The sequence below is a fragment of the Desmodus rotundus genome, chromosome 3, assembly GCF_022682495.2.
Source record: "Desmodus rotundus isolate HL8 chromosome 3, HLdesRot8A.1, whole genome shotgun sequence".
Lineage (NCBI taxonomy): Eukaryota > Metazoa > Chordata > Mammalia > Chiroptera > Phyllostomidae > Desmodus > Desmodus rotundus.
This window is the reverse complement of record NC_071389.1, coordinates 107,787,174-107,799,743: the sequence shown is the minus strand read 5'-3', so window position 1 is coordinate 107,799,743 and position 12,570 is coordinate 107,787,174. Positions and strand designations below refer to the sequence as shown.

Below are 12,570 nucleotides of genomic sequence, written 5' to 3'. Positions count from 1 at the left end.
GGAAGGCTGGCGTTAGGGTAGTCCAGTTTTGGTGAGCTGAATTAAAGGGACTTCTCAGACAGCTAAGCATTTGGACATATGACCCTGAGGCTTAGGAGGAAGATGCAATCATGAGAACCACTGGTGTACCGGGTAAAGTCCCGAGTGTGGCTGAGATAGCCTGTGGTGAGCATGTGGAGTGAAGATGGCAGGAGATGCAGCGGCAAGCCTCCCGGAACTCCACATAAAGAGCTGGGCAGAAGGAGAGCCAGCAAAGGGCTGTGAAGCAGTCAGTGAGTTAGGAGGAAACCCAGAAAAAATGGTGACAAGGAAACCAAAAGAAAAAAGGCTTTTAAGAGAAGAAAAGTCAATCCTGCCAATTTATCTTAAAAATTCAGGTCACATGAGAACTGAAAAATGCCCATTAGCCTTTAGTGCACTGGAGGTCACTGACCACCTTAACAAAAGCCAGCAGGGTAGGGAAGGGGGATCTTGCAAAGTGAGCAAAGCTGAAGTGGGTGATGGAGGTGGGAGCCAGATGGGGTTGGATGGAGCAAGTGGTGAGAAATAATACAGAGAGCTCCAATTTGCCCTTCTGCCCAGAGTCTATGTCAAAATGGCATCAACAACATCTTCCTGTAGTAACAGTATCCCCAAATACTGAAGCCCTCCCCAACAACAACAAAAACAAAAACACTAAATAAGGAGAAGAGGAAGAAGAGGTAGAGTTCTGGATTCATGACTTGCATGTTGTACTCACGATTTGGTTGGCACTAACCCCAACTCACTTCCTTTTCAGCTTTGAAGAATGTCAAGCAGTACCCACAAAAGTGATGGAAAGGAGAAGGGGAGGAGAAAGCCTGCACCGCCCGTGTCTGTGGCTGTCATTCCACTGTACCTTTCAGCATTTTGACAGCAACCTGGATGGAGACTCCTGTTTTGCTAATTCCATAAGCTGTTGCATTCATCACTTTTCCAAAAGCACCTGATCCTAGTACCTTCCCTGTAAGATAAATGGGGAGTGAATGCAGGTTCAAGATTTTCCCACAGAAAGGATGTGCTGTGGAAACATCTGAAACTTTGAATTCTTACCAAATTCTAAGTTTTCTCTTGGAAACTCCCATTCAAGATCATATTCATATTCTCTGAAGTCAATGTAAAAGTACTCATTATCCAAGGAACCAGTCACCTGCACCATCTGCAGTTGGCTTTCATACCTAAATTGCTTCGGAGATGAAAGAACGAGTCAGTTAGCAACAGGCAGCTCTTCAGGAATAGGAAACCATGATAAATTGTTACCTTTTAGTTTTAGGGTTTTTTTTTTTTTTTTTTTTTTACCTTTTTGTACTTGTGACAAAGTAGCACGGTTAAAACAGCAATGAAGGGGAGACAGAGCCCGATGGTTGCGTAGAATGAGATGTTGTCCTGGAGAAAAGGGAAGGGATCTGCAACAGCAAAACAAAAGTGTCACTGGGCAGTGACTTTGGGTTCCTGACTGACCTGACAGGGAATGCACATCGTGACCTCACACATCCTGTCTGAGTCATCAGGATTTGCAGCCTCTTGAGTTCCCTACAAATGTTCCACTCGCCGTGGAAAATCAGGCCACGGCAGTATAAAGGATGAGTTTCCTCCCTAGAAAATTTTTATGGTCCTGAACCCATTATTAAGAACCATAGGATTATAGGAATTATATCTATTTCAACCCACAGGATAGACAAGTCAGATAAAAAAAGATATTGAAGGTATTACATTGTATGAATATGGAGAAATGAGTTATAGGATGCTGGTGATTCTGAGTAAGTGTAGGCAGCCAGGTTTCAGAATTAACTTAGGATGGCTCTAAAAAAACAAAACTAAAAATTATAAAACAGCAAGCTAAAGGCAAATAAGGAGATTAGGCAAAAGGGAAAATGGCAGCAACTCCAAATTATTAAATCTGTTTTTCTAAAATTGAGCCTTTTGGGAGATATTCACTGCTCTGGGAGTTTATAACCCATGAGTCATAATAATGTTCCACAGAAGTCACTCTGCCCCTGAACCACACAACAGTGTAGGTTCAGTGGGGATTCCTGCCTGACTCAAAAAGCCTTCTGGTATCACACACTGAACCTCTACATTCTTACAAAATTCCCCAAACAAAAATGAACAACAGGGACTAACTTCTGGTGGGGAATTCCTGAAGGTGGTACATTACAATAGCAGCTGCTGTATACCTGGTGAGCTTAAATGGATTGTTTCACAAGCTGTGCCCAGGGAATTGTATGCACAGCACATCACGAGAAACCCTTTGATGGCTTCACTCGTGTTCAGAGTACTGTTCGAGAGCCACTGTCCAGACACTTTTCCGTCAGCCTTTTTATTCCAAATTCCTTCTGTGAGTTCTTCTGTGCAGCTGAAAAGAAATGACAGACAGGGAGGTTAAGTTAGACAAGTGGGGCTGTCATCAGACTGGAAGTTGGGGTTTCTCTAAGTGAGCTCGAAAAGATATTCATCTACCGTGAGTTATCAGAAATAATCTATGACCACGTAGAGTTATGGTGGATTCAGATGTATGCATTTTAAATACTTCATCATTTCTTCTTAAACTGTTTTTATGAGAAAGAGCCAATATGTCAGGAACAGTGTGAATTTCATGTTCTTCCAATATAAGAGATGTCAGTGTCTTTTTTTTTATGTTAAAGGAGTCTTTATTCAAAAGTAGATACTGAAGTGTATCAAGTCACAGCTTTAATCATTAAGCCTATCAATTAAGGCCAAACTCTAACACCTGAGTTGTCCTAGCTTTTCCCTATTAGTTTCTATGGTTATCTTGTTTCTATGGGGTTAGTTTACAAACTAAAAACAACATAATATACAAAAACTACACAAGAACTAGAGGAACAACAACAAAGACAGCCCAGAGCAAGTAGAAGGAAGGAGATAACCAAGAATAGAGCGGAATTAAACAATACAGAGACTAAAAGCACAATTCTAAGGATCAATAAATCCAGGAGCTGGTTCTTTGAAAAGATAAAATCAACAAGCCTTTAAGGCAGGGGCGTGAAACTCATTTTCACCGGGGGCCACATCAGCCTCACGGTTGTCTTCAAAGGGCCAAAATAATTTTACAACTGTATAAATGTAACTACTCCTTAACTATTAAGGAGTTGAAATTACATTCAGTCCAAGAAGATGGAAGACTCCCAAACTCTTTTTATGAAGCCAGCATCATCCTAATCCCAAAACCAGATAAAGACACAACGAAGAAAGAAAACTTCAGGCCAATAACACTGATGAACATAGACACTAAAATCCTCAACAAAATATTGGCAAACCGCATCCAGCAATACATTAAAAGATCATATACCATGATCAAGTGGGATTCATCCCACTGATGTAAGGATGGTACAATATTTGCAAATCAATAAGTGTAATACATCACGTAAAAAAAAGGAAAGACAAAAATCGCATGATCGTATCAATAGATGTGGAAAAAGCATTTGATAAGGTACAGCACCCATTAATGATAAAAATGCTCAGCAAAGTGGGAATAAAGGAAGCATTCCTCAACATAATAAAGACCATATATGAGAGACCTACAGGCAACATCATACTCAATGGGCAAAAAGTTAAAAGCTTCCCCACTAAGATCAGAAACAAGATGCCAGTATCTTGATTACTTGAGAGACTTGTCTGAACACTTCTTCCAGGTCCAAGCTGGTAATGGATATCCATCTGAGGAACAAGAGGCATAACCTGATGATAATTCCTTGCCCAGCACATGAGGTTTCCCTGTAGAGAATAACATGAAAAATTAGCTCACAAAGAACAGTACTTTCCAGAAATGGTTTCAAAGTCAGCTTCGTATAGGTGGCCCATTTACTCCAAGCAGTTTGTGCTTCTGGGAGGGTTTCTTATGCAGCATGGCACAAGGCTTCTGGTTATTTCCTCTTTCCCCATCACGTAACCTTCTGCATAGGCAGCCTGTCTGCCTGTCTACATAACACCACTCTCCCATTGCTAGGCTCCATAGAGAGCTAAGGTGCAGACCTCTGTCTATCTTAAAATGATTCTTAGCTTCAGAAGTAGTTACAATGCTTCCAGTGCAGTGTACTCTTATCGTTTTACAGATCAGAGAAACAAAACTATTAAAATGGGTAAAAAGCAGGTAATATGATGTTTGGCCTTGCCTTAACATGACCTTTCAAAGTACTAAAGTCAACAGTCACAACACTAAACACATTCACAGAGCACCTGGAATAAGTCGCTTAGCTTCGAAGGATGAACACAGAAAAAGATATATGTAAAAACAAAGCCAGTGGGTATGAAAGTGAAATTTCAAAATACTTCAGTATATGAGAAATTTCACATCAGTGCTTGTAAGTCATTACTTAGCTCTTTCAGGTCATAGTTAATTATAGTTAAGGAATTAGAAGGCTGAAATTGAATTTCTTGATAATTTAACTTACTTCTTACATGCAGCATGAACATTTTTGTGAAGTGGGCATCATCATTTTCTGCATGGAATATGTATTCTCCCGGCTGGTGTTTGTGGTTGCAAAACTTAGATATGCTGTTTTGAAAAGAATTGAAAACAGACTTAGTGCAATTTTTATAGGAGATGCTGAAATGAATGATGGTGTGCATGGGAGGAATCTCCCTTAGACATTCACTCTCTAAAGTTCAATGGACAAGGAGTGTCTGTGTGCTGGGCCCTTGCTACTCAAAGTATGGTCTGTGGGCAGGTGGCAGCAGCACCTGTGTTATCTGTCAGCTTGTTAGAAATACAAAATCAGGCTCCAATCCAAGCCTACTGACTCAGAGTCTGAATTTTAAGATGATTTCCATGTGATTCCTATGCAATTAAAAGTTGAGACACACTGACCTAGGCTGAGGCTCCTCAGAGAGATAAGAAGATTCCCACCCCTGCTGTTCTACACATTCTGGACTAGTCCAAATTCCCAGAAATGTGGAAAAACCTCTGTACTGGAGGAGCCCCTAACTCCCTTACTTCCTAAAAGAATGATTCTCTGACATTGGTCCAAAGCAAAACCTATGACCAACCCTTGACTTAAATAGCAATTAACAGTGATGAGGATTCAAATCAACTGAATTTGTACAAAATCTTTGGGCAATCTCAGCAGGCTCTAATATCCACTTGGATAGCTCATCAACCACTCAACACATTTTAACATAGATAACTTGATCTCGGGCATTATCCACCGTATCTATCATGTATACAAGATTCTGGCTATTGTAGTGGGATGTGGGATAGTATAAGAGAGGTAGGGGAGTGAGGACCTGTTGAATATGCCTTCAGGCATTGAAGAAATAAAAAAAACTTCCCCTCCCTGAATGGTGGGGCTCAGTAGGTTGGGTGTCTTCCCACAAAGCAAGGTCAAAGGTCGCTGGTTAGATTCCCAGTCAGGGCACATGCTTGGGTTGCAGGCCAGGTCCCTGGTTGGGGGCATGAGAGAGGCAACCAATCGATGTTTCTCCCTCATGTCTATGTTCCTCTCCCTCTCTTTCTCCCTCCTTTCCATTTTCTCTAAAATATATACATATATATGTATGTATTCTACATACATATATAAAGGTGTTTTCATACATATGTACATATATGTACATACATACATATATGTGTGTGTAAAATACTTTACATACACGTATACATATAAAGATTTTTTTAAGTTTCCCTTAGATTAAAAAAATGTAAGGCTTTTTCAGAGGTTATTTAACCAGGCTTCATCTATACAGCCTACTTAAAATGAAGAAAACAAAAAAGAAAGACTGGGTATGGACAAAGTAGAAACATAAACAGGAGGACCAGAGTGAGGGCCGGCCATAAATTAGGAGCTACAGAGGATGCAAAAAAAACATATAAAATATGGCTCCTGTCCTCAAAAATATATCCAGGTAGGTGGACAAAACTACATAAACAGAATAGTTATAACATTAAACAATATAATAAGGCCAAGAGACGATAAATGGATCAGAGGCCAATAGAGATGAGCCAAATTCCAATGGCTTCCTAGAAGTGGGACTTGAGCCAGATCTCCATGATGAGTTAGTTTTAATGATAAGGCAAAAGAAAAGACACCTGAGGAGAAGGCAAGGGCAGGACTTAAGACATGAGGTGGAAATTAATACAGTCACAAAGGAGAGTAATAGGGAGGCCAATGGACCGAGCAGAGGTGCTCATTGGGATGTGGGTAGAAAAGAGGGCTAAATGCGTAGGGGAGAGCCAATGATCAAGGACCTTGAAAACCCAGCTGAATTGTCTAGACCTGATGGAGAAAGCAGAAGATGCTATAGACTCCTGAGCAGGGGAGGCTTATCAGGAACACTATTTTAATTTAGACCAATGGCCATAGGAAAAGTTTATTGGAGGGAAATCTGGAGGCAGTTGTAACCCAGGAATTCATTCATTCATTCATTCTATCATTACTGGTAGAGCCTATTTGTGGGAGGAATCAGGAATACAACAGTGAGTTAGAAAAAATAGATTTCTGTTCTCACGAATTTATAGTTTGGTGGTGAAGGCAGATGTCAATAAGCAGTTATAGTATAATGTGGGAAGTCCTAGGAGAGAAGTAAAAATTCAGATTTGAACAGAGCATGAAAAGATGAACATTGCCCAAGGTAGGGAAAATGGGAAAGGAGAGGAAACAGCAAACCCAAAAGGTACCTGGAAAAAAAGAGAAAGCAGGTGCTGGATTGGATATGGAGATGAAGGAGAAAACAGAACACCAGCTGATGCCTAAGATTCAAATTGCACAGCTAGCAAGTGATGAGTAGCTTTGAGCCTGTGTTTATCTGACACCAATGTTGTACATCCTTAACTCCAAAGCTGAATGGTAATTCTGACTGCATGTAGCAATGAGAGAATTTATTGCTCTCACCTATCGAATGAGAATTCAACAAGCTTTTTGTCACTGTTAACAAGAATGCTGAAGAAGTAAAAAGGGATTGGGGGGACCAAGTGAAAAAGGGAAAGGGGATTAAGGAGTACAAACTGCCAGTTATAAAATAAATCTCAGGGATGTAAAGTATAGCACCAGGAATAGAACCAATAATGTAATGAACTATGTATGGTATCAGATGGGTAGACCTATTGTGGTGATCCCTTCCTAAGGCATATACACATTGAGTCACTGGTGTACACCTGAAATTAATATAATATCGTATATCAACTGTAATTTAAAAATAAATTTACAGCCCCGGCCAGGTTGTTCAGTGGTTGGAACATCATCCCATACACCAAAAAGGGTGCAGTTCGATCCCCAGTCAGGGCACATACCTAGGTTTGGGGTTCAATCCCAAGTCAGGGTGCATATGGGAGGCAATCGATCAATGTTTCTGTCTCACATCAGTGTTTCTCTCTTTCTCTCTCCTCGCCTTCCTCTCTCTCTGGAATCAATGAATATATCCCCAGGTGAGGATTAATATAAATAAATAACATTTTTTTTTTTAAAGTAAAAAGGTGGTGGGGGAAATGGAGACAACTGTACTTGAACAATAAAAAGAAAATTTTTAAAAACCTATTAAAAATAGTAAAAAGGGAATTTCTTATCCTGACCTACTTCTGGGCAAGAAGAAGAAATGTCTGTGAAGTGCAAGTGGTAGAAAGATCAGGGGAAGCCAAATTATAATACTAGAGAGAAAAGTAAATTATGTGATTTCCAGACTTCAGGAAGACAGAGATTAAGTGGTCCAAGAGAAAGATGTGAGCCACTATAAGGGAAAATGTAATTCTCACTAGACAACAGCCAAAGACGCTGAAAAGGAACAAGAGGAGATTAAAAAAAGAAGCCATGCGGCTAGCCAGGGACCATGCCAAAAGCACAAATCAATTTGACAGAGGAAGAAATTACCAATACAACTATTGATTGCCATGCAGTCCAAAGCAGTGTTCTGTAAATTCTTTCTCTCCTAACTCTTTTGTGCTGTCTTCATGGAGTGTGATTGGCCCTGGTGTCAAGCAGGCAGCACCTTGTCCTCAATTTCAGGTAGGAAAGTGGTCATATAAATAACCTGAAGGCGGAGGTGAATATCCAGGTCGTTTTAAACTGCTTGCCTTCCTGTTTATGAGTCAGTCATAACAATGGAAACAACAGCATTGCTGAACCTCCTCTGGAAATTCCAAAGGGACTAACCTGTAGGGTGACCAAGAGATTCAAAGCTTCCTCTTTCCCTCAGTGTTTTTTTTCTGAAAATGGTCAGCTGGTATGAGTCGGGAGATGAGGGAATTGGTGTTTACATTGACATAATATCTCAGTGACTAAGATGTCCTCTCGTTGCATGGTACAGAGGGTTTTCTCCCTGAACAATCAAAATAAAGGTCGTTTCATTTTCCATGTGGGGCCTAGAGGGAGGAGTTGAGAAAGGGCAGCCTCTTTCTAGTAGCTCAGGGAGTAATTTGATTATAAAGTGAAGAACGCTTTACTCAAAGAACAAGGGATTATGCAGTCAGATTGGAATGCCGAGAATAATAAAATGGGCCCTGGGGCAAATGGAGAGGGGAGAGCGGATGAACTGAGGTGCTTTACCAAGAAGCAGGTGATCCTGTCTTCCTCAGACTCAAGTTTCCATGGAGGCCTAAGGAGTGTCCTTAAGAGGAAATTACTAAATAATTATAAAATTATAATAACTTGGGTTTTTTTCTTTACCACGAAACTAGAAAAAGTGAAGGTAGATTTGTTTGTAATTCAGTCTACAGAGATAAAAAATTGTGGAAACTAACAGACGAACTATCCTAGAACCTTTTCTCAAGGCCATGCTGTCAGAACTGCTGGAAAGCTACAGTTTAATGAATTGTGAACACATAAAGGCAAGCCGTAGTGAACTTGGGGGTCATATTTGAGGAAGTAAATTGGAGAAATGAAGCTGTGAATGTGGGGAACCTGAGAGGCGTCTGGCGCACACACTATGACCACATCAAAGCTTTTTCGGGAGTCATGTTATTACATAAACCTTTCAGTTACATACAAAAACTTATATCACCTCTTGAAACAGTAAAATACTGTATTTCACAAACGAAATTCAGTTTGATTAAATTGTTGAATCTATGTGGTGAGAAAAGGATGCTCACTGTACTATTCTTGGAGTTTATTGGTAAATTGGAAAATTTTATGATAAAAAGTTGAAAAGACTCAGATTATAATTTAGTCTGCCACCCCCTATCCCAGCACAGAGCCTCGTGTAGATAGCAAAAGACATTTAGAGCACTAGTGTTCACACATTTTGTTTGTCTGGGTTTTTTTTTAAGATTTCATTTATTTATTTTTAGAGGGAGGGGAATGGAGGAAGAAAGAGAGAGAGGGAAAACATGGATGTGTGAGAGAAACATCAGAAACATGGATGTGTGAGAGAAACATCAATCAGTTGCTTCCCATGTGCCCCCAAATGGGGACCTGGCCCACAACCCAGGCATGTGCTCTGACCTGGAATTGAACCAGCAACGTTTTGCTTGAACCAGCAATAGAACAATGTTCAACCCACTGAACCACACCAGTCAGGGCTCTTGTGTATTTTTATGCAATATTTTGACCACTTTCTTCATGATGAAGTTGGCACCATATTCCTGTTGCATTTGTATTAAGTGGTGCATCATTATCATGAACGAACACTATAGCTCTTCAAGAACTTTTTAAAATAAAATGAACACTGAGTGCTGGGTGTTGTGGTAAGTGCTGTGTGTGGCCCTTACAGTGCAAAAAGGATGCACTGACTCATCTTTGGCCCAGGTTTTACACTTTCAGTTGCCTTCCAGGGGTGACAACGATTGTTCATTTATTAAACACCCCTGACTGAAGGAGGCATTATACAAAGATAGAAAAGTGACAGAGAGCCAACATTTATGGAGCACATAAATTCACTGGTGAGATTCAACAAACAAAGAGCTTAACTATATCACCAGTTCATGATAAATGAGAAGTAAGAAACACTATGGGAATCAGGACTGCCCTGATTCATTCATTTGGCTAGATAGTTATAACTACCTGGAGTCAAGAGCATAGATTGTGATTATGGAATGAAACCAAATTAACCTGCCTACTAGATTAGCCCATGACCCATATATCAGAAACATGGTCCTCTAATCAAAGAATCTGTAAAATATTAAGAGGATGTACCAGATGTCACCAGCACAGTAGAAATGATCTCCCAGGTGACCTCTGGCACTTAGACGTGCCTCTGTAAATTTGAGGAGAGAAACACTACCTTATTCACCTTGGTAGCCCCACAGAGCATCAAACTCATCAAGAAGATATTAAGGGAATATTCATTGAACTAAATTGAATTGATTTTTTAAATCTTTGAATTGGGTTAAAAAAGAGAATCCCATAGGGCCAACTGCTTCTCTGACACTGGGGGAAAACAAAGTTTTCCTTTGGCATTGATTATTGGGCAATTTCTGCACCAGTTTTTGAAAACAAATCAATACACGGACAGGTAATGCCTTTCTGTGTTTCAAGGGCTTTACTTCCTCAACCCTCTGCAAACGTGCGGAGGGAGAGTCGGGTGCGCCCTGCAGCACTAATCTCAAACAGGAAGTGACAATCTGGTGACTCAGAAAATACCACAGGACCCTGCTCAAACTAACAGGATTCTTTCTGGTTTTCATGTGGTGGTTACACTGTCTGAACTGATTATAAACTCTCTCTTACTGTGTCCTCACACCTTCTGTCTCCAGTGTCAACTCAGTAATACACGAACTCATAACACAAAGTCACTCCTCTGTTAGGGCAATGAGGAGAGCTGTGCTAAGAATGATGCCAGGACCTGGAGCTCTGCATTGTCTCACCTGTATCCATCATCAAGGCTACTCTGTTCACAAGGAAATGATTTTTGAGAGAAGGTCCATGTACATCTGATTTGTGGGTATGCTTTAAACCTGACAGAAAAACAAAACTTTTCATGCTGGTCAATTTCATAATCTTCATTGGTTTTGGAAGCATTTATAAATCCCTTTTCTGTTAAAAAAGAAAAGCATTTATAAATTAGATGAGATCCATATGAAAATATATTGAGACAATGAATACATTTTTTATTCATCAGTTTTAATGCAAGAAAACTCATGCTGAATCTAGTCAGATTCTCTAGTCCAAGAAATACAGGGGACCTATCTGGCTACAAGCCTGAGACCATCACCTTCTGGAGCCAAGACTCCTCTAAGAATTGGAGGTAAATAACTGACTCTCTTCCCCAAAGAAATGTGTTAATAAGCCTATAGATTTTGCAGACAATTTCTACGTGTTGAAAGGTCATATACATAACAGCTGGCCATGTACAGAGTAGGGGTCACTGAGACAGTCTGTGTCACATGTCACGTAAAGTAACCTCAGGGCACAAGTAAAAGAAAAATCTAGCCAGCCATACTCAAAAGGCTTCCTAGTGGAACACTTATCAGTGTGATAAGAGAATCACTTCACATCTTAGCATTTACCTAATCTGAAATTACTTGAGGCATGATTCTTTTCAAATCCTCCCTAGTCTACCCAAATTTCAATGCATCTAGGTGCTTGTCCGGATCTCTCAGCCACCGTTCACGGTCCTCTCAGTTCTTAGAACAAGCGTGTATTAACAGCCCGTTTTGTGTCAGGCTCTCTGCCAGGGTCTGGGGCTACAAGGACAGAATTACTACTGTCCCGAAGAAACTTACGGTCCACTAGAAGACAAACTTCCACAAAGAGATGGTCACATTACAATGGAGTAAGTACGAAGACAGTGACAGGCAAGAGAGCTCAGTTTAACTGGAAAAGGAAGACAGTGGGCAGCTTACGTTTGCAAAGCTATTCTGATTCAGTGTCTTTAACAGCTTTGACACTAACGTTTGATTGAAATCCGAATTCACAGCACATACCTCACAGTCCACACTAAAGCAACTAAAAATAAGAATAAAGATTGCGTGAGCAGCCTGCATTACCTACGATGGTAACCAGAGCTGACTGACTGGGATGCTGGGAGGAGGAACAAGTGTAATATCCAGTGTCGTTTCTTCCCACTGATGATACAAAAGCAAATAGAATCCGTATCATAGTTCTGTTTGTGGAATAGGTGCTCATCTCAAAGTAGCTGCCCTAGGTTTTAATAAAACAAAATGAATTTAATGATTTCAATCGGGACTATCAGTTTGCTGTTTCTGCATTTTCAGAATGTCAACACATCATATTACCTCCTCCAGGGCTTTATTTTCTAATTTCCACTTGAGCCCGAATCTATGGTTTACATGAACAGCTTTGCACCTTATCCACAAGGGCTCCCCCACTTTAAGAAATAATTGTGGCAGTGTGGTCTGGGGAGTCCGATTTAGGTCTATAAGACAAAAGCATTCCGAGTAAGAAAAAAAAGTGATTTGTCCTCATCACAAAATATATACTGATCATTCTGAAGAGCTAAGATTTTGATGTCATCACAAATGTTATGAGCCTCTTGTTATTTTATTAATCTTTAAAAAGTAGTAAATTCATAAAAATCTTTAATTTTTTTTTAAATCTTGTAGCACTTACAGATCTATAATATTACATTTAAAGTGGTATAAAGGGACCATAGAATTTCTGAAGTTGAGTGATTAACTAAACGTTTACTCCTAGTCCCAGGTCGTTTCGA

General features: G+C 40.1%; 1 protein-coding gene across 2 annotated transcripts in view; it reads right to left on the bottom strand.

Moving 5' to 3' along the window:
- Positions 1 to 12,570, bottom strand: part of FLT3 (fms related receptor tyrosine kinase 3) — a 63,036-nt gene that overhangs the window by 19,972 nt on the left and 30,494 nt on the right. The window contains exons 7-15 of one of the 2 annotated variants that reach the window (XM_053920458.2): positions 12,137 to 12,276; positions 11,888 to 12,041; positions 10,766 to 10,934; positions 4,431 to 4,534; positions 3,642 to 3,753; positions 2,196 to 2,374; positions 1,318 to 1,424; positions 1,072 to 1,204; positions 878 to 982 (exon numbers count right to left, since the gene is read on the bottom strand). In XM_053920458.2, the coding sequence (XP_053776433.1) occupies positions 878 to 982; positions 1,072 to 1,204; positions 1,318 to 1,424; positions 2,196 to 2,374; positions 3,642 to 3,753; positions 4,431 to 4,534; positions 10,766 to 10,934; positions 11,888 to 12,041; positions 12,137 to 12,276 (1,203 nt within the window). The remainder of the gene's footprint in view (positions 1 to 877; positions 983 to 1,071; positions 1,205 to 1,317; positions 1,425 to 2,195; positions 2,375 to 3,641; positions 3,754 to 4,430; positions 4,535 to 10,765; positions 10,935 to 11,887; positions 12,042 to 12,136; positions 12,277 to 12,570) is intronic. The other variant, XM_053920459.2, reaches the window with a different exon arrangement.